Raw genomic sequence first — 27,336 nt, 5'->3', positions numbered from 1 at the left:
GGCCTTTGGGCACCATCATCAAATTAAAATTTAGGCCAGCATAATAGAATTATTAAGGGTACCCTTTAAGTATTCCCACTTTCCGCTACGATCAGTTTCTACCTCCATTTTTCCCATATGTTTATTCCTATGCAAATATTTTTTTCCTATGTTTATCCCTGTGCAAACCAATTATATAACAAAACCTGCTTTCCCGTAAAATGTCTCCTGTGTTACACGCAATGTGTTCAATTCCATTACAAGAAGTAAACAAGGCTCCATAATAACAGCAGAAGATGCGGGGGGCGACCATTAAAGTCATCAGAATATGGGTACACAGCTCCGCATCCCTCAGCCGGGAAGTGTTCTTATCCTTAATGTCATTAAAATACCTGCTGCAAATAATCGCTACAAATGTATCCCCGGCTTTTCATCTGCGAGTCCTTTTTAACTAAAGCTTCACAGCAGAAGAGATGACAGATCCCCAATAATTATATGTATTTATTCCGCAGGGTGACTGCTCACATCTGAGATATATCCACTGAAAAACAAATAATTCTTAAAGCTTCTATATTCATATCCCATACACCTGAGAATCCTGACAGCCAACAGCTAAAAGTTGTGTCCATATACTGCTCTGTTCAGCCCTCTCTGACATCATATACTGTCCTCTCTGACATCATATACTGTCCTCTCTGACATCATATACTGTCCTCTCTGACATCATATACTGCTCTGTTCAGTTCTCCCTGACATCATATACTGCCATCTACTGTCCTCTCTGACATCATAAACTGCCCTGTACTGTCCTCTGACATCATATACTGACACATACTGTTCTCTCTGACATCATAAACTTTCCTGTACTGTCCTCTCTGACATCATATACTGCCATGTACTGTCCTCTATGACATCATATACTGCCCTGTACTGTCCTCTGACATCATAAACTTTCCTGTACTGTCCTCTCTGACATCATATACTGACACATACTGTTCTCTCTAACATCATATACTGCCCTGTACTGTCCTCTCTGACATCATATATTGCCCTGTACTGTCCTCTGACATCATATACTGACACATACTGTCCTCTCTGACATCATATACTGTCCTGTACTATGCTCTCTGACATGATATACTGCTCTGTACTGTGCTCTCTGACATCATATATAGAGATAAACGAACTGGTTCGGCCGGTATGGGATCCGGTTTGGATATTTCCAAAAGTCTCCAATGGCAGTTGCTATTTTAGAAAGCAGGAAGTGTTCCGAGCGGGAAAAGCGCTTTCCCATGATGCCCGGAACACATCCAATCAGCAGGGATGTTGCACAAGCCCACCCTTTGTGTGACGTCGGTATTGCTTTAAGAGGAGCGGTCACATGAGAGGAAGGAGACTGTTAGCAGTGCACAGAGCTCGTCAGTGACAAAACGCTGCTGCTGCACGCTGCTGTACTGAGAAGATATATTACAAAAGCAAAGACAAAAAGATTATTAGAAAAGCGGAGAGGAGAAACACATATTATGATTGAGAGAGAAAAATAGACAGGGCAAAAGATAGGTAGGTAGATAGATTAGGCATAGGAGAGCAAAGGGTGCACAGAACAAAAACGTGCTATACAGATATCCAAGTACCATACTGTCACCCTTACGAGAGTGTATATGACATAGGTGTTTTCCTGAGGCACAAATATATACCTCATGCATGTGTGTAGAATAAAACTCTAAAAAAAAGTGCTATACAGATATACAAGTGCTATAGTTGGACCCTTGCGAGAGTGTAGTGGAGAGACTGCTCCTTCACTGCATTTGTGACCTTTTTCCTGCATAGACCCTGTAATGGTGAATTTCCTGCATAGACCCTGTAATGGTGAATTTCCTGCATAGACCCTGTAATGGTGAATTTCCTGCATAGACCCTGTAATGGTGAATATTGAAGTCTAAAAATTGACTTTAAGATATTGAAAAGATAACGATGTTACTGACATTTAGAGCCCTAAATTCAACCAAATACACTACCCCCGTATCATATAGATACTTTAAAGGGAACCCGCCACCCCCCGTGCCGGGGTGACAGGCTCCCGCCCCGTTAGAGCCCCCTATACTCACCTAATCCCGCCGGGTCCCACTTCTGGAGGTGGTCGGGTGATGAAGATCTCAGCCGCTGCAGCCCGGCGCGTGCGCTGAGAGATGAGTCCAACACCCATAGAGAATGACAGGAGAGTCCAGCACTCCGCCATTCTCTATGAGCGTTGGACTCATCTCTCAGCGCGCGCGCCGGGCTGCAGCGGCTGAGATCTCCGTCACCCGACCACCTCCAGAAGCGGGACCCAGCAGGATTAGGTGAGTATAAGGGGGTCTAACGGGGGGTCGGGAGCCTGTCACCCCGGCACGGGGGGTGACAGGTTCCCTTTAAATAATGAAATCCGAAATTCAGTCGGACCGAACTTTTCAAAAAACGTTTGAAAAGTTAACTCATCTTTAATCATATACTGTCCTGTACTGTCCTCTCTGACATGATATACTGCTCTGTACTATCCTCTCTCACATATACTGTCCTGTACTGTTCTCTCTAACATCATATACTGCTCTGTATGTCCTCTCTGACATCATATACTGCTCTCTACTGTTCTCTCTGACATCATATACTGCTCTGTACTGTCCTTGCTGACATCCTTTACTGCTCTATACTGTCCTCTCTGACATCATATACTGCTCTGTACTGTCCTCTCTGACATCATATACTGCTCTGTACTGTCCTCTCTGACATCATATACTGTTCTGTCCTGTCCTCTCTGACATCATATACTGTCCTGTACTGTCCTCTCTGACATCATATACTGCTCTATACTGTCCTCTCTGACATCATATACTGTCCTGTACTGTCCTCTCTGACATCATATACTGCTCTGTACTGTCCTCTCTGACATCATATACTGTTCTGTCCTGTCCTCTCTGACATCATATACTGTCCTGTCCTCTCTGACATCATATACTGTCCTGTACTGTCCTCTCTGACATCATATACTGCTCTGTACTGTCCTCTCTGACATCATATACTGTCCTGTACTGTCCTCTCTGACATCATATACTGCTCTGTACTGTCCTCTCTGACATCATATACTGTTCTGTCCTCTCTGACATCATATACTGTCCTGTCCTCTCTGACATCATATACTGCTCTGTCCTGTACTGTCCTCTCTGACATGATATACTGCTCTGTACTATCCTCTCTCACATATACTGTCCTGTACTGTTCTCTCTAACATCATATACTGCTCTGTATGTCCTCTCTGACATCATATACTGCTCTCTACTGTTCTCTCTGACATCATATACTGCTCTGTACTGTCCTTGCTGACATCCTTTACTGCTCTATACTGTCCTCTCTGACATCATATACTGCTCTGTACTGTCCTCTCTGACATCATATACTGTTCTGTCCTGTCCTCTCTGACATCATATACTGTCCTGTACTGTCCTCTCTGACATCATATACTGCTCTATACTGTCCTCTCTGACATCATATACTGTCCTGTACTGTCCTCTCTGACATCATATACTGCTCTGTACTGTCCTCTCTGACATCATATACTGTCCTGTACTGTCCTCTCTGACATCATATACTGTTCTGTCGTGTCCTCTCTGACATCATATACTGTCGTGTCCTCTCTGACATCATATACTGTCCTGTCCTCTCTGACATCATATACTGCTCTGCACTGTCCTCTCTGACATCATATACTGCTCTGTACTGTCCTCTCTGACATCATATACTGCTCTGTACTGTCCTCTCTGACATCATATACTGTTCTGTCCTGTCCTCTCTGACATCATATACTGTCCTGTCCTCTCTGACATCATATACTGCTCTGTCCTGTACTGTCCTCTCTGACATCATATACTGTTCTGTCCTGTCCTCTCTGACATCATATACTGTCCTGTACTGTCCTCTCTGACATTATATACTGCTCTGTACTGTCCTCTCTGACATCATATACTGTCCTGTACTGTCCTCTCTGACATCATATACTGTTCTGTCCTGTCCTCTCTGACATCATATACTGTCCTGTCCTCTCTGACATCATATACTGCTCTGCACTGTCCTCTCTGACATCATATACTGCTCTGTACTGTCCTCTCTGACATCATATACTGCTCTGTACTGTCCTCTGACATCATATACTGCTCTGTACTGTCCTCTCTGACATCATATACTGTCCTGTCCTCTCTGACATCATATACTGCTCTGTCCTGTACTGTCCTCTCTGACATCATATACTGCTCTGTACTGTCCTCTCTGACATCATATACTGTTCTGTCCTGTCCTCTCTGACATCATATACTGTCCTGTACTGTCCTCTCTGACATCATATACTGTCCTGTCCTCTCTGACATCATATACTGCTCTGCACTGTCCTCTCTGACATCATATACTGCTCTGTACTGTCCTCTCTGACATCATATACTGCTCTGTACTGTTCTTCATGTTTCAGCTTGGAAGAACATACTGTATTAAAGGGGTTAGGGTATGTTCATATCACGTTTTTGTCCACACGTCTGCACGTCGGGAATCAGTGAGAAAAGGATGCTGCCGTGCAGCCCGACGTGCGGCCGACGGCCACATTGACTTAAATGAGCAGGACGGAGTCATTATGTGACAACGTTCTGCTCATTTGCCGGACGTACACGGCTTTTGTGCAGGACTCAAAAACGTAGTCGACTACGCTTTTGAGTCCTGCACAAAAGCCGTGTACGTCCGGCAAATCAGCAGAACACAGTCACATAATGACTCCATCCTGCTCATTTAAGTCAATGTGGCCATTGGCCGCACGTCGGGCTGCACGGCAGCATCCTTTTCTCACTGATTCCCGACGTGCAGCCCGACGTGTGGACAAAAACGCGATATGAACATACCCTTATCCAGCGCTACAAAAACATGGCCACTTTTCCCCCTAGTGTTGTCTCCAGTTCAGGTGCGGTTTGCAATTAAGCTCCATTTACTTCAATGGAACTGAGTTTCAAAACCGCACCCAAACTGGAGACAACAGTAGGGGGAAAGTGGCCATGTTTTTGTAGCGCTGGATAACCCCTTTAAGAGCTCCGTGCTGCTGAAGGCTTGTATGTGATGTCTGAATGGGGAAGACAAAACCTATCTTACTGACATATTTGTAAAAGAAAAACCCATTGTGCTGGACTTGTGCCTCTAAGACGTGTAGATGACCTGAAGACACCTCTCTGTCTCACCCTAAGTCTTGGAAGGAATCCTCTCACATTGGTATTTGCTGTACTATTTTTTTGCTTTGTTGTTTCTCTTGTTTCTCTTAGTTCTGACCCCTAATGGGTTTTACTTGGCTCCATAAAATGTAAATTATGGCCGGTCGCTTGTATCTGGGGAAAAATAATTGATGTCTAAACTCGGAGCCCGATTCTAATTATCAGGGGATAAACAAATCCAAAGCAAACTTCAGAACATGCAGAGATTTTTATCACGCCGCAGTAAGAGAAAATGCTGCTAAACAGAAGCAATAAAATAATGTCAGCTGATTTAATGAGGAGGACCCCCCGGCTGCGCACAAGGTTTATTCCAACTTAAAGCAATGTCTGTGGTCAGCATTTCGCTACAAGAAGCCGAGAAGATTAACTCTTTGCTGGATGTACTTGTCCTAGCCCCACAGCGGTGTCAATAGATGTAACCCAGTGTGCAACTAGGTGGAGGCCGCCATTTTGGGGATGAGATGCTGAGGCCATGCAATATGCATTGTTTAATAGCACTGGGTTCATTTAGGTTCTATGGCTTTTTCCTGACAAACGTATTGGTAAATTGATTGGTTTCTTATCCAACTGGTCCCAACCACAGCCCCCGGTTGCTAAGCAACTGGATGTGGCTTCTGTTTTCTGTTGTAGTCCTACTGAGTCAGTCCGTATGCTCATTGTTTAATAGCACTGGGTTCCTTTGGGTTCTATGGCTTTTTCCAACAAACGTACTGGTTGATTGACTGGCTTCTCATCCAATTGGCCCCAACCCCAGCAGGTGCCCCAACCCCAGCCAGTGCCCCAACCCCAGCCGGTGCCCCAACCCCGGCCGATGCCCCAACCCCAGCCAGTGCCCCAACCCCAGCCAATGCCCCAACCCCAGCCAATGCCCCAACCACAGCCCCTGGTTGCTAAGCAACTGGATGCTTCTTCCTCTCCTGCAACTGTGGTTTCTGTTTTCTGTTGTAGCCATGCTGAGTTAGTCCCTGGCTTCCTACAATCATAACTAGTCTGCATTGGCCTGGCTTGTCTGGTACTTGTTGTCCCTGTCCTTACTCTGGCTCTTGGCTCCTTGTCTGACCATGCTCTGATATTGGCCCACTACTCTTCTGGTTATGACCCTAAGTTCCATTTCTGACCATGCTCGTACTCTATTGGTGCTCCTGCTAATATCCATGGATTTTCCCGCAGCAACATCCCTGCCTTCTAGGGCTAAAGACCAAGAGATCCCTTTGTTTCCACATCCAACTTTACCTAATATAAAATAAATAGGATTTAAGAACCATTATGTTGGTACTGATACGGTTATGGTGATCAACCACAATCCATACTTGCCTCTCATGAATGCAGAGCAGGGTAAAGAGCTGGCTGGTAGAGATGCCTCTGATGGGAATCTGAGGGGGATATAGCAGGTCTTATAGACCATGGAAAGTGATGGAAGAAATAAGCCAGTTAGTGTCACCTCTTAGAGGCAATTCACATGTAAGTCTAGGATTGCCGCCTCGGCTTGACTAGGTGGCACACATAGCATGTGATGTGTCAGCTGCTAGCGGAATGCAGGCTTCCCCTATTTGCGCGGCTGTTTGGCTACATATAGCTCTGGGTTAAATAATCGTTTAAGAAACAAATAATGTCCTTTGCCTCCCAGGTGTCAGTCCTGATCTCCTCTCTTATGGAGAATAATTACATTGTGTCTTTAAACAATAGCGCGAAGCAAAGTGCTTTCTCAGACCTCATCAGGGCACCTTTGAAAAATGGTTTAGTGTAGTGCCTGCCAGCGTCATGTATATTTAAACTAGTTAATGAGGATTCTGTCGGCGGCGATGCTCCCTGGTTACCATGGCAGCGCGGCGAGGACATGGCATGTGATTCAGCTATAAGAGAATAAACACTAAACACATTCTCTGGAGGATAAAATGCACAGCAATCCTCAGCTGTAGATTTGCACAGAATTGTGCACTAGTGAACCCAATATTATTCGGGTATATAGACGACATTCTCAGTGGCTAAGTTATGGTGGACCCGCTTCTTACTCATAGGTGGAGCAACCACTTGTGACCATGCAGCTAGCTGCAGCTATCAATGGGGCTGGGCTATGCTATGCAGTTAATTAAGATTTGCCGACAGGTTGCATGTTTATGTCTGCACTCTGATGTATACAGGCACAGGCACTGTTAACTTTAATGGCCCAAATAAAGTCAGCTAGTGACTACATTCAAGTCATGTTCCATATGTATACATGTTTTGGACCTACCTCCATAGCCTAGGTTCACACTGCGTTTTCAGCATCCGTTTAACGGATCAGTTTTTTTGCAAAAAACGGATGCATTTGTGTGCATCCATTTTTGATCCGTTTTTTCCATTGACTTCCATTATAAAAAAAAAACGGATGAAAACGGATGCGTTTTTTTGATGCACAATAAAGTACTGTTGACACTACTTTTTTGACCGTTAAAAAAACTGATCCGTTAAACGTATGCGGAAAATGCAGTGTGAACCTAGCCTTAGCTAGTTAGTGAGTTTTGGACCTGTAGTCATTAGCTGACTACATTCAGACCAATGGGGCCTGTACCTGTATATGCATGTATAACTTGGCATCCCATTTGGAAAAATAGGGGAGTCTAGGGTTGGCACAGGCAGGTGGACTGCGTGGAGCATACTCCCAGGGGTATGGGGGTTGCTGGGCCAATAAGCAAGCACTCTGCATGCTGTATCTGATAGAAAGAGAGGCCTGGAAGGGGAACTAGTAAGGTAAGTGATGTAGGCAGAAAAACATGTCAGCGCTGCACATGGTGGTTATAATAATAATATATGCAAAAAAGAAATTGTGGCACTCACCCCAAAAAGCAGTTTAAAAAGCCTTTATTGCAGAGCGGCTCGGTGAAGACGCTGACAAGTGACTGGGCTACAGCCGTTTCACGCGCATGCGCAGCGCGCTTCCTTAAGGGCCTTGAGGAAGCGAGCTGCGCATGCACGTGAAACGGCTGTAGCCCAGTCACTTGTCAGCGTCTTCACCGAGCCGCTCTGCAATAAATGTGGATGGTTACCTAGCCTTGGTTTATCCCTTGTCATTACACTGACTTATAGGGCCACTTAATATGGTGGATTTGGTGGTTTCCTAACAGGAGCTGCCCCTTGGCTGGGTCCTTCCTGGAGGGATATCTGGCTAGTCCTGTGTTTTGAGACTCTTTAATGAGGCTCCACGGGCTCCTCTTTTGCATATTCATGTTTCCCAGGGGGCAATGCACCTAGGACTTTACTGCATTAAGCGCTTTCACTAGCAGCCGGCAGTGTTGTCATTTGGCTGGTCTCCCTGAGTTCAGCAATCTGTTTCTCTTATGGCTCTACTAGGCATTGCTCCCACCTAGCCAGAATCCCGCTCCACACTGATGAGGGGCAACACCCCGAAACAGCTGTATGTGGATGGTTACCTAGCCTTGGTTTATCCCTTGTCATTACACTGACTTATAGGGCCACTTAATATGGTGGATTTGGTGGTTTCCAAACAGGATCTGCCCCTTGGCTGGGTCCTTCCTGGAGGGATATCTGGCTAGTCCTGTGTTTTGAGACTCTTCAATAAGGCTTCACGGGCTCCTCTTTTGCTCTGCAATAAAGGCTTTTTAAACTGCTTTTTGGGGTGAGTGCCACAATTTTTTTTTGCATATATTACGGACACTTTTACTGGTTGTTGAGCAACACCCCCAGCAGTACGGAGGTCATCCTATAGCGGTTGATGTGGACACTGGTTGCCAAATTAAGGATTGAGTGGTGCCGGGAGTTGTTTCCTCTTGATAGGACACGTATAATAATAATATAATAAATTGATTTTAATGATGTGGCATATGATACAATTTAAATACTAATTTCCATAAAGTTTTATGCTTTTAAATTAGAAATTTGAAAACATCTTTAATTTCCCTGCAGCACCACCACAGGCAGAATGAAGCATTACACACATTTATATCAATAATTTATCTGTGTAATGTAGAACAGGGCAGAAGACGCTCTTTGTGGACACTCTTAACTCCAAGGACCCCACCTACTCAGAATTTCCCAACAGGTCTAAATATCTAAATAGGTTTTCAAAACTGGACAAACCCTTTAAGCTAGGGTTGACTGTTGGCCCCAGTCATTGCACTGTTTCTTCCCGTCATGTCTTGAACATTCGCTGAATCTGCAGAGTATGGAGGGGGCTGCGTGACCTTTATCTGGCTCTCCACATCCAGAAACGCAGGCTTTGATTAACAGGCCATTAAGTAAAATTACTGCTCCCTTTACAGAAACAATACAATTACACAATGGAGCAATTGTGTAATTAAATCAGCAAATCGAGGTAAAATACTGTACATTCCTCTTAGTTTAGTGGGTTATGAGCGTACAGGATGTGCCAGATGTAGCTGGAGAATTAAGGAGCGATAGATTGCTACTTTATTAAATGTCAGTAAACACAATCAGCCTCATACATCCTCCGCTCCGGTCCTCACCAGGAAATATCTCTTGTCATAAGAACACAGTGTGCCGCACGTCATCCTATACTATGTATACATGGATCATTCCCAGCACAACAAAACACTGGTCACTGACTGGGGCGTCACATACATCTATCAGCAGAAGCCTGGAGCTATAACTGAGTCCTACAGCCCCCAGATCCCATTATGGTCATATTTCTCCATTGATACAAGGACTATTGGTTTTGCTCGCATTTAGGATGATATGGTAACTCTTAGTCACAATAAGGTGCATTGATAGGACCCAATGGCCCACTTCTACATAACCAGTTATATACTTTAAAAAAAAATGTAAATTCTGATTTGATTAATGTTTTCAAATAAATTTTGAACAAACAAACTAACAAAGGCCACCTGTAAAGGGATCTACAATATTGCATTTATCATTAAACAAGGTATAATGCAGTTACAGAGGAAAAAAATTGGCCCATCATAAATCCCAGAGCAAGAAGGAAAGAAGTAGGGAAGAGGGGAAGAAAAAGAGAGAGAGAAGAGAGAGAGGGATAAGAAAAGTGGCAAAGAAGAGAAAAAAAAAAAAAATGCGCGAGGGGGGGGGGGGGGGGGGGGCAGAGTCAGGAGGAATATGTAGCTCTATCAGTGAGCTAAGAGAGGGCTGGGATACATGCTTTGGCTGCATTGACCAAGTGACGTAGGATAGAATGACAGTATGTCTTAACTTGAATCTCAGAGATTAGGAAGATGAGGAAAAACATGAGGGGAGAAGGGCAGCTGTAAGTCTGCAAAGGTAGAAGCTAGACGCCACACCTCCCTCCAGAAGACGGGGAAGATCTGAGCAGCCAATAGCGGACGGCCCAGAGAGTTTTCTCAGGCGGACAGGTATGGAGGGCTAGGCTGCTGCGGTAGGGAAATCAACATGGTATAGACAAGGAAAAGAAAATGAAGAGGGCCAGAGCTGAGACAAAGAGGCTCAAACATTGTAGAGGACCTGGCAAAGAAGGAGGGAAAGGGGATAGAGAGAAGAAAATGATGGAGTTGGATTGACCTTCAAGGTCCCAAGGGACAAGGATCCGCAAGATCATGGAGAACAGTTGGGAAAGGCAGGAGGAGCCTCTTAGAAAAGGGCTTGCCCTTAAGTCACCCACCTTGGACCAGCAATGGAACGTAGGATTGTCTAGTCCAGGGGAAAGGCCGGGTTATGCAGTACAGGAAGTGCAGAAGGATTCAGGGCAAGGCACCACAATGTGCAGTGTTTGTGGCAGATTATCTAAGTAGGGACTATAGTGGGGTGCAGACCTGCGTGTCATTAGGAAGAAGGCAACCAGGGAGCCGCGAGGACAGAATTCTTGTTCTTTTTACTTGCCAGTGATGTTAGGTGGTTTGTATTTTTTTTCTTGCAACTATCTGCATGTCATACTAATTATTTTTACTTTAAGTCCTAGGGGTTTCTGAGTATCTGGAGCCACAATTAGGTCCCAGGAAAGGCAAGTGTTATAGGTAAAGGTCCATTCTCCCATCTAGTGACTAGCCAGAAGTTCTTACAAGACTAAAGCTTAGATTTTTCAGGGGAAGAGGCTATCACTCTTTAATACATTGGGGTTGGTTTACCTTTTAGCTTTACTTGGGCGTTATAATAGCACAGGGACATAAGTAGTTTCTTTAAGGGAAATCTTCATCTCTTGGGAAATTGCCTTTACAGACCTTTAGAAAACGAAGCATTTTCGTTTCTACATTGTCTTTCTGTTAGGAATGTACAAGAATACTGCAGAGATGAATGGCGCCTGCAGAGTCATAACCTCCTGGATGTGAATGCAGTGTCATCGCAGAGATGGGCTGCTAGACAGGACTGCGGGATGTCAAAATGTCCGTAAAGGAAAGTGCTAGAACATGGCGATTTCCTTTCATTTCAGATGTGGCCTTAATTATAAAGAATGAAAGCTTCACATCCTGAGCCGCCCTTTGAAATGAGACGGGCATGAATTGTGACTGATCAGAATCAGGAAATGTCTTTCTTTACGATGTTAGTATTCTCTGCATCTCTCGGCATGGATCCGTAATATAAAAGTTTTACATAACTCTTCGGCTGGAGGCAGATAACGTAAATTATATACATCCGTATAATGAATTATGTACTGGTAGGATAAATGATGGATCAAAATCACTACTATCCTCTAGCATATAATGAGTGCAGATAAAAAAAATGGCACTACAAACACAAAGGCAAATGGCAGACTGATACATGGGGGAAGAGGACCCTGCCTGAGAGGGCTTACAATCTATAAAGTTACCCCAAGTTTTAATCCCTTCTGCAGGATAGGTGATAACTAGCTATATGTTGAGGGGTCCAATCGGTGGGACAAAGTACAAGAACAGAGATCAGTTGTTCTCCAAGTGAATAGAGCATCAGTGCACATGCGCTGTCACTGTTCCTTTCACTGTCTATGGGATATCCAAACATGGAGTTCTGCCCTTGCAGTGTTATATGATCCCAAAGAGAATGATGGCTGTCTGGCTGATCATGCATGTTGCCCCTTATCCGGGGAAAAATTAATCTCCATTCTCAATCAGTGGGGGTCCCAGTGGTCGTCTAGTTATCCTCCATGCAAAAATGCTGCGGATCGGCCCCATTCGGCCGATTATCGTTCGGTGAAATAGAGAGAACGATCAGCCGATGATCGTGTCATCGGCTGATGGTTCATTTAGGGCCAGACCTAAAATCGTCGTTCCCCCACCTCGCATTGCTACGGTTGAATAGCGGTGCGCGGCGGGCGATTACAAGCATCATCATCATCATACATTACCTGTCAGGTCTTCTCTGCGCTGTCTTCATCCCCGAGTCCCGCGCTCTCTATCTTCAGAATGGCCGGTCAGCTGAGGGAGCGCTGACCGCCGCGGCCTGTGATCGGATGAGTGTGGCCTGTCAGCTGACCGGCCATTCTAAAGATAGAGCGCGCGGGACCCGTGGATGAAGACAGCGTGGAGAAGACCTGACAGGTAATGTATGATGCTGCAAGGGCTGCAAGGACATTGGTAACGATGTCCCTGCAGCCCTCGCTCAACGATCATCGGGCCGTGGAATAGGCCCAGTAAACATCGTTGATCGGGCCCTCCTCGGCTCGTGGAATAGGACCCTTAGGGCTTTATCCAAGTTCAGCAGCCACCGCCAATCAAATGCCGAAAGTTCGGGTTCGGTTTGACTCGAGCATGCTCGAGGTTCGCTCATCTCTACTCCCGTTATTATTTAGCAGACGCCAAAGCTCTTCACATGCGTAACACAAACATGACAGCCTTCTTCAGCGCGATCTGATGAAGCGCGCATGTGAATAATGACATGTGCCACTGAAGGTTTTAACATATGCTAAAAATAAAGAAGTATCGCTACGATCTGGTGAGTGCCCTCAGCTTTTTACTGAACTTGTTGTACGCACAATAGGTCTATTTAAGAGGTGCACCACCGGTGCGATTTGTGCAGTCCCAAGTGTGTCCGAGATCCTATAGCGCACAGCTATAGCGGTGATATTCTAAGACTTTGTGAGAGAAACAGCACATGCACATGTGACCATGGAACCGATTATGATGGGTCCTATTAATTTCCTTTGTTTTTTTTTTTATTATGAAGGTCAGTGAGATACACAAAGGAGAAAAGTAAATTCAATTTATGGAGTTTCGATCAGTTGTGGGGCAAACTTCCTCCCACTCAGATCTGCTTCAGAAGATAGGGCGATCAGGACAGAGCTCAGATTAAGATAATGTTGTGCAACCTGATTTGCATAATGTGACTTCTGAGTGACCCAAGTCGCATCTGTGACCTTATGGACTCCTCTGTGGCTGCGGCATTGAGCGAGTATTGATTTACGACCTTTGTGCAACTCTGTGCATTCCTATGGGATGCAGCACTGAGCGGGTATCTAGCTTTAGCCTTATGTGTGTAGTATTTTACATTCTAAATTCATCCCTCACAGTCTGTTGATATAGGACATGGCTTATGGTTGAAGGTTTTTGAAGGACATTCCAAAAAAGTACATAAAGCAGAAAGGAAACAAAGTTGGCTACAGAGAGTGATCACTCTTCCGATAGGGGCAAATAGGGGCCTGTCTGCATCTTTAGATGTTCCCTTAGGCCAGGGATGGGGAACCTTCGGCCCTCCAGCTGTTGCAAAACTACAATTCCCATCATGCCTGGACACCCGAAGGCCTTAGGCCTTATTCACACGGTCAGTAAACTTGTCCGTAACTGTGTATCCGTCATCACAGTTCAACTTAGAGCACATTGATTTATATTGGGCTATTCACACAGTCCGTTTTAATTTTGCTCTAGTGGGGACATGCTCTAGTGGGGATTGTGATTGCAATACATATTACCAATAGAAGTCTATGGGATCCGTGTTTTTAATGGAAGTCACGGATGTCACATCTGTGACGTCTGCAAAAAAAACCAAAAAAAAACCGGATCAAATCTATGCAAACTAGTACTATTCCCATTTTACAGAAACGGATACGGGAACAGATGCAATTATCAATGCAAATACAGATGAATTTATACAACTCACAGAGTATAAATAGCGGGAGGTTTTGCGGTCCGGAAAAATTACTGAACGTGTGAATGAGGCCTAAGGCAGATATATTGTACTACTAAAACCAATGGCCCCTTTAACTAAACCACTGGGAAAGAATAAATATTTAGTGACCAGACATACAGGGGGAGATTTATCAAACATGGTGTAAAGTGAAGCTGGCTCAGTTGCCCCTAGCAACCAATCGGATTCCACCTTTCATTTTTCAAAGACTCTGTGAGTAATGAATGCTGGAATCTGATTGGTTACTAGGGGCAACTGAGCCAGTTTCACTTTACACCATGTTTGATAAATCTCCCCCACAGTGTGGGGGCATACATAAAGTGAAGGGGTCCATGCAGCAATGAGTGGACACCCTGCTGGTACTGGGTTAGCCAACCACTGTCCACCATCTCACCCGTCAACATCATCACTCCTATTTATTTGTTTGCTAACACCTAACAGTATTTTATAGAATAGACATTAACTTACAGTATACTTGCCTATAGATGGCGCTAAAGAGACACTTCTTTTCCTTCTGGAGGTGAGCTAATTTGCATGTTTTTCCCATGAAGCATTGCATATAAGACACCATCCACCAGCTGGGTCTCTTTAGTGCAATCTAGAACACTGTGAACTACATCCAAGACATCTCCCGAGCAAACCACCTCCCTACTCTGTACAGATTAGGAAGGAACCCTAAAACTGCTATCCGCAGATGGGTGTCTCATCCTATTTGAAGGAGACTTTGGTTTTACCTGATAATTCTTAGTCATGTTTCAAGGTTCCTTTTACTTGCAGATATAGCTGTCAATCTTTGTTTAGCTAGTGTCCCGAGTCATGTTACAAGGCTCTTTCATGGGTTGGATATGAACCTAGATTGTAGCTAGCTATAAGTGGCACTAGGTGGTGCTAGACACTAGAAGGATTTCTTCCTTCTGGAGGTATGCAAATCTGCATATTTTTTCCCATGAAGCACTGCATGCAATATATTAAACACAAGCTAGGAGCATTGCCTTTAAGACTCCATGTACTAGCTGGATCCACTCCAATGAGAACAAGTATCCCCTTAATCTGATTTATGCAGCATAAATTATAGCTTTAAACATGTTTGTGTATATTTTTCCCTCGCTCATACCAACTGTAGTTAATTTTATATACTGCATATGTGGCCCCCATAATCAACCATTTACTGAATGTATAGGGAGGGAGGGAAGACGAGCGTATCATGAATGAAGATAAAGTAGGGGGGTCTGTTCTCGACAAGACGGATCCGAGATGCCTCTGGGGATATAATGTGCTCCTGTGGGGAACATTCAGCCTCATCTGCATATTCTAATTGAAATGCTTTCAGGTTTACCGCAAGAATGAACAACGCCGGCAAAGTTTCTGCTGATTCAAAGGCAAAAGTGTGTGCAGTGGGCAAAGTTTACTCGGCGAGAGGAGGAGGTGTGCAGAATATCCCCAGGCCGCACTAAATGGAAAGCGCTCAGCCATGTAACACTGATGAATACACAATCAAAACCTAACCCAGTTTACAATTTGGCTCTCAATATCTCGGCAAGTTTCTCACTTTCATTTCTGAAACGCGTGAAGCAAGATATTTTTTTCCAGTGAGTAAAAACACTGTCGGCATTAGCTGTGGGTGTAGACGCTTCTATTCCACAGAGACGTGATCTCTGTAACAAATCTATGATACATGAGTGATCTCAATAGGTGTGGAAAATGCTGTGAAAGATATCGCTACCGTGTACATTCGGATGACAACAGTATGTCATTACAATGTGCCACCCTGATGTTCAGGACAAACCCTGCAAAAAATTGTATTGTAGTCATTGGATTTCTAGCCGCAAGGTGACCATGAAAAAACATGCATGGTCGCCCAAGCAAATGTTATAGTATTATTCTTTTTTAAATGATAAGAAACTGCGTATCTAGCCAGTGTAGCAAATTTAAAAGGTTTTCTATTGAAGTCAACCCGGTCTACTTGTCTTATCAGGGTATATGGACATCACAAGACACCGCTCCACATCTATGAGCAGCTCCCATTACAGCAGACCTGAGCTGTCTATGGATAACAAGGACAACCATATACTGTAGCTGACTGGCCTCATTGTAATATCACCTTTCCCCTGTAGTGGCCACTATTTAGCAGGACCTGAGCAGATCGGCTGATCATTCTAAAGGAGCTTATCATCTAAAGCTGAAAAAACAAACAGCAATGTGAGGAATGTGAAAATGGGTTCCTATACCAGGTCACCCCTTTAATAACATGATATGTTCAGCCTTTCAGCTCTCTCATGAAGTCAATCCCTGTTCATATGCTCTGTTTGGGTATATGGTATATGTATGAGAGGAACCATATGAGTAAAGGTCCTATTACACGAAATGATTATCAGCCTTATTTGGCCAATATTGGCCGTTACGGGCAAAAATAATTTTGTGTAATAGAAGGCAACGATAAGCCGACATGAACAATATCGGCTGATTGCTTCAGTCGTTTGTCTTTAAACATGTTGAAAGACAAACAACTTAGATGGCAGTGATATGCTGCCACCGTCTCGTGGAATAAGAGTGGCGGCAGCAGACCGCTGCTATCTGCTATGGGCTGCCTGGATGATCTAGCGATCAACTGGGCAGCCCCCGCGCCCCCCCTATACTCACCCACCCGCTGCCGCTGCGTGTAATGGCGGCGGCAGCAAGCACAGAACGAAGAGCAAACGAGCACTGACAGCTCTCGTCTGCTCCTCTCCGTCGCCCCATGTAATAGGGGCTTTAGAAAGGAGAGGTGCTCTACATGGCTCCATTTCTATTTAGAACTTTACCTATTGTTATATAACAAGAGCAACTGTTTATCTGAATCTGAGTCATGTAATACCACTTTCCCCCTGCAGTCAACCAATATCCAAATTCTTTACTAATGCACAGGGGCATCCCATAGACAGTTCCCCCCTGCCCATCCCCCCCCCTCCATAGGCCAAACACAGAGCCACTTTGTACCTGTGGCTTCCGCTCTAGCAGACTTGAGCTGCACTGTACCCTGTAGGCTTCATTCTAAAGGAGGTTGTCTCTAAACAGTGCAACAAAAATTAAAAAAGATGTGACGCAAGTAAAAATGGGTTACTAAACCAGACAACCCCTTTAATAACATGATACCCTCGGTGTTTGGGCACCAACACTTGTTAGTGACACTGCTACTAACCCAAAGGGATCTCCAACCTAAATTAGGTGTTTAGTTGCTGAATGTTTCCGAGCACCGGTGTGTCATCCCTACATAATAGACCTGTAGAAGTGATTCATTGTTACATAAGTAGCAAACAGTAACAGCTGATGTATCACATTGCTTTATAATGTCTTTTACATGCTGGGCTGTAATTACCGCTACCATTTGCCTATCTACTGCGTGACGATAAACCTTAAATAAGCCATTCTGCAGCTCTACCTAAACTTATTCATTGATATTTTTATGTAAAACAGGATTATTTCTGAAGGCCACAAAGCAAAAAATGGAAAATAGGAAAATCCCAAAATGATTTAATATCTTGGGAGTATAAACCTAAAGTTCTGAACACAGTAAATTGGTGATATAAAGAACAAGAGATTTGCTGGGAGGAGGGGGGGGGGCAGCAGATGGGGACCCCTTCAAGTAAGTTGGATGTCTATTCATAAACCGGGAACCCTATTCAATCCTACATCAAGGTACCCCTAATAGAGCAGCTGTGTACCCTATTGATTAACTTGGGCAAAAATAGTGACCCCTTTAAAGTGACTCTGTACCCACAAATTTGACCCCCCCAAACCACTTGTACCTTCGGATAGCTGCTTTTAATCCAAGATCTGTCCTGGGGTCCATTCGGCAGGAGATGCAGTTTTTGTCCTAAAAAAACAACTTTTAAACTGGCAGCCCTGTGCCAATCGTCCGGGGCTTAGATTGTGTATGCATTAGGCTGGCACAACCTCTCTGTCCCTCCTCCCCGCCCTCCTCATCATTAGGAATGCTCCAGGCAGATTGCCTACTATTCATCAGCTGTGTGAATACTGAACATGGGCTGGATCGTTAAGCACCTGTGCAATGTTCAGACAGAAGAAAATGTTCCAGTGACATTCCTAATGATGATGAGGGTGGGGAGGAGGGACAGAGGGGTGATGCAAAGTTAGGGCACAGATACCCTAAGCCCCAGACATTGGGCGCGGGGCTGAAAGTTTAAAATTTTTTCTTTAGGACAATAACTGCATCACCTGCCGAACGGACCCCAGGAAAGATATTGGATTAAAAGCAGCTATCTGAAGGTACAAGTGGTTTGGGGGAGGGTGGGGGGTTACATTGTGGGTACAAAGTCACTTTAATCACTTTCACTTAAGCGGTATTATGGTAGTTGGTGGCAGGACTGTATCATGGTAGTTGGTGGCAGGACTGTATCATGGTAGTTGGTAGCAGGACTGTATCATGGTAGTTGGTAGCAGGACTGTATCATGGTAGTTGGTGGCAGGACTGTATCATGGTAGTTGGTGGCAGGACTGTATCATGGTAGTTGGTAGCAGGACTGTATCATGGTAGTTGGTGGCAGGACTGTATCATGGTAGTTGGTAGCAGGACTGTATTATGGTAGTTGGTAGCAGGACTGTATCATGGTAGTTGGTGGCAGGACTGTATCATGGTAGTTGGTGGCAGGACTGTATCATGGTAGTTGGTGGCAGGACTGTATCATGGTAGTTGGTGGCAGGACTGTATTATGGTAGTTGGTGGCAGGACTGTATCATGGTAGTTGGTGGCAGGACTGTATCATGGTAGTTGGTAGCAGGACTGTATCATGGTAGTTGGTGGCAGGACTGTATCATGGTAGTTGGTGGCAGGACTGTATCATGGTAGTTGGTAGCAGGACTGTATCATGGTAGTTGGTAGCAGGACTGTATCATGGTAGTTGGTGGCAGGACTGTATCATGGTAGTTGGTGGCAAGACTGTATTATGGTAGTTGGTGGCAGGACTGTATCATGGTAGTTGGTGGCAGGACTGTATCATGGTAGTTGGTAGCAGGACTGTATTATGGTAGTTGGTAGCAGGACTGTATCATGGTAGTTGGTGGCAGGACTGTATCATGGTAGTTGGTGGCAGGACTGTATCATGGTAGTTGGTGGCAGGACTGTATCATGGTAGTTGGTGGCAGGACTGTATTATGGTAGTTGGTGGCAGGACTGTATCATGGTAGTTGGTGGCAGGACTGTATCATGGTAGTTGGTGGCAGGACTGTATCATGGTAGTTGGTGGCAGGACTGTATCATGGTAGTTGGTGGCAGGACTGTATCATGGTAGTTGGTGGCAGGACTGTATCATGGTAGTTATGCCACCGGCTTCATCATTATACAGTAGATTTTCCCAGCTCAGGGCGCCACCCTGAGAATCAACCCACAACTGAAAGGAATAGGGGCAGCACTTATGTACTGCTTGAGGAACACCTTGGTTAACAGTTATCTGGTTGCTGGAAGCTTGAACAGTTCTAAAAGTTACTACAAGTGATGACAGGTACTGGCTGGCAATAAAGAGTTAACCGTTAAAGTGCTGTGGTTAGTTCCTGAGATGGTTAAAGGGGTTGTTCAGCGAAAATCTTTTTCTTTCAACTCAACTGGTGTCAGAAAGTTATATAGATTTGTAATTTACTTTTATTTAAAAATCCCAAGTCTTCCCATACTTATCAGCTGCTGTCCTGCAGGAAATGTTGTTTTCTTTCCAGTCTGACACAGTACTCACTGCTGACATCTCTGGCCGAGATAGGAACTGTCCAGAGCAGCAGAGGTTTTCTTTGGGAATTTGCTACTGCTCTGGAGATTTTTAAATAGAAGTTCATTACAAATCTATATAACTTTCTGATACAAGTTGATTTGAAAGGAAAAGATTTTGGCTGGAGTACCGTTTTAAGTCCCTGATGTGACAAAAAAATCCCATTGGTTGGCTTCCAGAGGTAGAAGGGTGGCTTACCCGACTGGGCGACCCCAAAAGTAACAGACAGCTAAGGGGCCTTTAAAAAAGGGAGGGCGAAAGCGGGCATAGCATAGCGGCAGCCCGTACATGAAGGGGTGGGCAGCAGGGGGTTAAAGGTGTTGGGCTGAGGAGATCCATGTGGAGAGCACGGGGCAGGTAGCAGGTAGCTAGGGACGCCAGGCTGGGCCAATCAAGGGACAGTTTGAGGCTTGGGTAGGCGTGTTTTGGGGGGTCAGATATATAGGAAAGGGGGGAGGGGCTTAGGTAAAGGTTACTTACACCCCGTAGTATGGTATGCCATACCCCTAATCAGGTGATGACAGGGGTTTGCCCCCAGTGAAGAGTTAACCTGTAGAGTGTCAATAATGTACTGCAGTTAGTTCCTAAAATGGTTAAGTCCTTAAGGTAATGGAGAAATCACATATGGCTCCCAGAGGTAGAGGGGTGATCAATACCTGACTGTCCACAGAGGTAACAGGCAGATAAGGGGCCCTTAAAATAGTTATTCTCTCAGACTAGAGAGGAGAAGATGCTCGTCCACTGTTAGATATAATAGCGGCAAAAAGGAAATGTCCATCATGCTAGGGCAAAGGGTGCCTTCACACACACCGGATCCGCAGCAGATCCACAGCAGATGGTGATGGTGCAGATTTGATACTGTGTTCAGTTATTTAGATCAAAGCTGCTGCGGATCTGCTGCAGAAAATCTGCTGCAATACGGTGTGTGTGAAGCTACCCTAAAGGAGAAGGAAAATTTTTATGAAAGTATTGTATTGCCCCCCAAAAGTTATACAAATCCTTAATATACACCTATTACAGGAAATGCTTATAAAATGCTTTTTTCCTGCACTTACTACTGCATCAAGGCTTCACTTCCTGGATAACATGGTGATGTCACTTCCTGGATAACATGGTGATGTCACTTCCTGGATAACATGGTGATGTCACGACCCGACTCCCAGAGCTGTGCGGGCTGTGGCTGCTGGAGAGGATGATGGCACAGGGATGCTCAGTGTCGCTCCAGTGCCCTGTGTCCTCTCCAGCAGCCACAGCCTGCACAGCTCTGGGAGTCGGGTCGTGACATCATCATGTTATCCAGGAAGTGACATCACCATTTTATCCAGGAAGTGACATCACCATGTTACCTGGGAAGTGACATCACCATGTTATCCGGGAAGTGACATCACCATGTTATCCAGGAAGTGACATCACCATGTTATCCAGGCAGTGAAGCCTTGATGCAGTAGTAAGTGCAGTGAAAAAGCACTTTATGTGCATTCCCTGTAATAAGTGTATATTGGTGATTTGTATAACTTTGGGTGGCAATACAATACTTTAACACTTAAAAATTTTAGCCGGACTTCTCGTTTAAAACTCTAGACTTTCAACCTGAGAACCATGTGGTCATGAAATAGCTGGATATTTATACCCAGGTTATTATACTAACCTCTCCCATTTCACTAGAAAGTACTAAAATGTAAGTCAGAGAGAATGCTGTTCACCAGTAGGTGGCGGCGGAGGGCATTAATGTGTAATATTGATTTTACCATGCAAGTAGCATTATATAAAAGTGCAAATAAACATCATCCATAGATGATATTTTTTTAGGTTATGTTTAGTCACACCTGTAGTGAGATACTGCATAATAACCAGACACCCCCGTAATCACTCCATAAAGCCATATTGCCTGTCTCAACTGATATCTGGTGGAATCATTCACTATCCATAATATAATAACCAGCACTATACAGATGAGATCTACACTCAGGATCTCCTATACTGTAATAATAATACCGTCCTGTATTCAAAAGAATTGTCATTTCTCAATTAAAATGAAATCTGTGAGACCTGCAAACATATAATTGTGCCTGGAGGAGAAAGTCACCACCGCATATAACTACAGGAAAAGCTACGAGAATAATTATAAGATGAGCGGGTAAATAGCTGAACACAATGGCAGCCATCTCTATGTCACACCACAGGGAATAGAGGATAGCACTATTACCAAAGAGAGAACTGGGGACTACACGTGATGGGTTGTGGACACATAGAACATACATGATAGGTAGATAGTTAGATAGATAGATAGATAGATAGATAGATAGATAGATAGATAATAGGGGATAGATAGATAGGAGATAGATAGATAGATAGATAGATAGATAGATAGATAGATAGATAGATAGATAGATAGGAGATAGATAGATAGGAGATAGATAGATAGGAGATAGATAGATAGATAGATAGATAGATAGATAGGAGATAGATAGATAGATAGATAGATAGATAGATAGATAGATAGATAGATAGATAGGAGATAGATAGATAGATAGATAGGAGATAGATAGATAGAAGATAGATAGATAGGAGATAGATAGATAGATAGATAGATAGATAGATAGATAGATAGATAGGAGATAGATAGATAGATAGATAGATAGATAGATAGATAGATAGATAGATAGGAGATAGATAGATAGGAGATAGGTAGATAGATAGATAGGAGATAGATAGATAGATAGATAGATAGATAGATAGGAGATAGATAGATAGGAGATAGATAGATAGGAGATAGATAGATAGATATCTAGATATAGATCATATCTATCTCAAATCTATCTATCTATGTATGTAAATCAGAAGAATACCGCAACACTCATGGGATAGAATTCAACACAACGTGTTTATTTCCCCAAACCGCGACGTTTCGCTCTCCACACTGAGAGCTTTTTCAAGTGTGGAGAGCGAAACGTCGCGGTTTGGGGAAATAAACACGTTGTGTTGAATTCTATCCCATGAGTGCTGCGGTATTCTTCTGATTTATATTACTTATACTAGGTGGTCACTGGTATATACCGCCTGGCACCACATTCATCGCTACACGAGTGCTGCATTCATTCTGAATTTCTTATCTATGTATGTATGTATCTATCTATCTATCTATCTATCTATCTATCTATCTATCTATCTATCTCATATCTATCTGTCTCATATCTATCTCTCTATCTCCTATCTATCTATCTATCTATCTATCTATCTATCTATCTATCTATCTATCTATCTCCTATCTATCTATCTATCTATTATCTATCTATCTATCTATCTATCTATCTATCTATCTATCTATCTCCTACCTACCTACCTATCTATCTATCTATCTATCTATCTATCTATCTTTATCCACCCTCAGATATTTTCAGCTAGAATACATCAGTAATATGACATGGTGTACAGCGTATCCCAGTACCTGGTGGTTAAGCGTCTTGTTGTCTACTAGCAGGTGGACGGCAGCTTCCCATTTCTCTGGAGTCTGGTGGTCCCAGGCGGCCACTACAAACATGGCTTGTTTGGAGGGGATCTGCACCTTGCGGGCGGTGTACACCTCGCCATCTGTCCCCACTCTGAAGTCTGGATTGCTGGTTTCGTACCAGATTCCCTGTGTTCCTGTACTGCACCCATTAAATTTTACTGTAAGAAAAGAAAAAGAGAGGGAGATCAGTGTTGGAACATGGGAGACCAGGGTTTCCTAGAGAATTCAGATACATTACAGCAATGCTATACACCAGTACTACAATATTATACACAGCACACTGGAGGCAGGGGTTACCCTTTACCCCAGTATTATACACAGCACACTGGAGGCAGGGGTTACCCTTTACCCCAGTATTATACACAGCACACTGGAGGCAGGGGTTACCCTTTACCCCAGTATTATACATAGCACACTGGAGGCAGGGGTTACCCTTTACCTCAGTATTATACATAGCACACTGGAGGCAGGGGTTACCCTTTACCCCAGTATTATACACAGCACACTGGAGGCAAGGGTTACCCTTTACCCCAGCATTATACACAGCACACTGGAGGCAGGGGTTTCCCTTTACCCCAGTATTATACATAGCACACTGGAGGCAGGGGTTACCCTTTACCTCAGTATTATACATAGCACACTGGAGGCAGGGGTTTCCCTTTACCCCAGTATTATACATAGCACACTGGAGGCAGGGGTTTCCCTTTACCCCAGTATTATACATAGCACACTGGAGGCAGGGGTTACCCTTTACCCCAGTATTATACATAGCACACTGGAGGCAGGGGTTACCCTTTACCCCAGTATTATACATAGCACACTGGAGGCAGGGGTTACCCTTTACCCCAGTATTATACATAGCACACTGGAGGCAGGGGTTTCCCTTTACCCCAGTATTATACATAGCACACTGGAGGCAGGGGTTACCCTTTACCCCAGTATTATACATAGCACACTGGAGGCAGGGGTTACCCTTTACCCCAGTATTACACATAGCACACTGGAGGCAGGGGTTACCCTTTACTCCAGTATTATACATAGCACACTGGAGGCAGGGGTTACCCTTTACCCCAGTATTATACATAGCATACTGGAGGCAGGGGTTACCCTTTACCCCAGTATTATACATAGCATACTGGAGGCAGGGGTTACCCTTTACCTCAGTATTATACATAGCACACTGGAGGCAGGGGTTTCCCTTTACCCCAGTATTATACATAGCACACTGGAGGCAGGGGTTACCCTTTACCTCAGTATTATACATAGCACACTGGAGGCAGGGGTTTCCCTTTACCCCAGTATTATACATAGCACACTGGAGGCAGGGGTTACCCTTTACTCCAGTATTATACATAGCACACTGGAGGCAGGGGTTACCCTTTACTCCAGTATTATACATAGCACACTGGAGGCAGGGGTTACCCTTTACCCCAGTATTATACATAGCATACTGGAGGCAGGGGTTACCCTTTACCTCAGTATTATACATAGCACACTGGAGGCAGGGGTTTCCCTTTACCCCAGTATTATACATAGCACACTGGAGGCAGGGGTTACCCTTTACCTCAGTATTATACATAGCACACTGGAGGCAGGGGTTACCCTTTACCCCAGTATTATACATAGCACACTGGAGGCAGGGGTTACCCTTTACCCCAGTATTATACATAGCACACTGGAGGCAGGGGTTACCCTTTACCCCAGTATTATACATAGCATACTGGAGGCAGGGGTTACTCTTTACCTCAGTATTATACATAGCATACTGGAGGCAGGGGTTTCCCATTACAGCAAGGCTTTACCCTAGTATTATACATAGCACACTAGAGGCAGGGGTTTCCCTTTACAGCAAAGGCTTTACCCTAGTTTTATACATAGCATGTTGGAGGAAGGGGTTTCCCTCTACAATAATGATTTACTTCTGTATTATACATAGCATATTAGAGGCAGGGGTTTCCCATCACAGCAAGGCTTTACCCCAGTATTATACATAGCACCCTGGAGGCAGGGGTTACCCTTTACAACAATGATTTATCCCAGCATGATACACAGCACATTGGAGGCAGGGGTTACACTTTACAGCAATGTATTGCCCCAGTATTATACATAGCACATGGGATGTGTGAGACACCTCTGGGGACAAAATAAGCCTACTCTGGTCTATGGGATCAAGCTGAAAGGTAGACAGTGAGGAAACCCACAGGCCGGCTGAAGGAGAGTAAGTTACCCACTGAGCATCCAGAGGAAATGATCTACCCTCACCACTGCTAGACATGTACTGTACCTAGGATGTCATGGGCCAACATATCCAACATGCACTGGCATTTGAGTTCACAAAATGGGATTGTAACTCTACAATATTACTAAAGTCACCACCACCAGGTGTTTGTTTCTTCGACAAGTAACATAAGACAGGAAAATAAATACATATATATATATAAATTATATGTATATATATATATATATATATATATATATATATATATATATATAAACTATTTGGCTGCTGGGGCAAGAGTCCAGGAGGCGGGCTCTTCAGGTTATGTGCCTAAATCAATCTGCTTCCTACTTCTACAGCCTCTGCTCTCAGATGATTTACAGCTCTATTATGGAATTAGGAAAGTTCTGGCACCTAACACAAAAACCATAGAACCTAGAACTGTGCCTCAGTTATGCCTCCTGGAAATATAGGGGGGGGGGATCTCCAAAATAGTGTTATCAACAGGGAGTGTCCCATTGATAGCACAATGAAAAAGTGCTTCAATGACAAAGTGTGTAACATCTAGGGCCACATGTATCATCCGGCGACTGGCTGTTTTTCGGCGGAAAGTGCCGATTTGCGTCTTTTTTTAAGCAAAAATGGCGGATTTGCGAATAAAATATTCGCAAATCGGCACTTTCCGCCGAGTACGCCAGGGGGCGGAAAGGGGGCGGAAAAGGGGCGGAGAGTGGGCGGAACGGAGGGCGCGGACTCAGAGTCCGCGCGATTTATCATCCGTTCCGCCAAAATGTACGCCGAAAACCTACTCCAGTCCTCAGCTGGCGTAGGTTTTCGGCGGTGCGCAACGTCGCGCACGGGATTTATGTAGAGGCAGTCCGCCTCTACATAAATCTCCGTAGCGCCGGAGCTGCGGGGGCATTTTTACGTCCGGCGTAAAAAACGCCGGACTTAATAAATGCCTCCCCTAGTGTCCAGATTATCCTTACGTTTCCAAGAAGTAAGACAGAGGAACAGTACAATGCACCATGCTCCACAATTGTTTTGTGACATCAATTATGATTAGAGATGAGCGAACCTCGAGCATGCTGGAGTCCGTCTGAACCTGAGCGTTCGGCATTTGATTAGCGGGGGCTGCTGAAGTTGGATAAAGCCTTAAGGTTGTCTGGAAAACATGGATATAGCCAATGACTAAATCCATGTTTTCCACATAGCGGTACTAATCAGTTATTTACAGATAGTAGCCAATCACTGGTTAGTGCCACCCACTAGACTTTTAGGCCCAGAATGATCAGAGAAATCAATGAATAAACTACTACTAAATCTTTTCCCACAATATATCAATCCACTCAGCTACCCCTGCTCTATAACATGATGGCAGCAGAACAGACTTTTTATCATCACATATTCCATTTAACTGTAGTATATACTATGCCAATCTCTCATGCACCTGATTAATAAGAAAGCCTCAACTCTTAATACCAAACGGTTACTGCTACTTTTTTTATTTTTATTTAATAAATGGCGAGCACATTATGTAACGTGCCTGTTGTTCAATGTTCATCTCGTTGGAGCAGT

General features: G+C 44.2%; 1 protein-coding gene across 4 annotated transcripts in view; it reads right to left on the bottom strand.

Moving 5' to 3' along the window:
- The window catches only part of CDH4 (cadherin 4), a 557,258-nt gene that overhangs the window by 103,120 nt on the left and 426,802 nt on the right, over window positions 1–27,336 (bottom strand). For 3 of the 4 annotated variants that reach the window (XM_069952222.1, XM_069952223.1, XM_069952224.1), the window contains one exon: window positions 23,478–23,698. In XM_069952222.1, coding sequence (XP_069808323.1) covers window positions 23,478–23,698 — 221 coding nt within the window. Of the gene's footprint in view, window positions 1–15,010; window positions 15,044–23,477; window positions 23,699–27,336 lie in introns of those variants that run through there. The other variant, XM_069952225.1, reaches the window with a different exon arrangement.

Source organism: Dendropsophus ebraccatus, chromosome 14 (assembly GCF_027789765.1).
Source record: "Dendropsophus ebraccatus isolate aDenEbr1 chromosome 14, aDenEbr1.pat, whole genome shotgun sequence".
Taxonomy (NCBI): Eukaryota; Metazoa; Chordata; class Amphibia; order Anura; family Hylidae; genus Dendropsophus; species Dendropsophus ebraccatus.
This window is presented reverse-complemented; position numbering and strand designations above follow the sequence as displayed.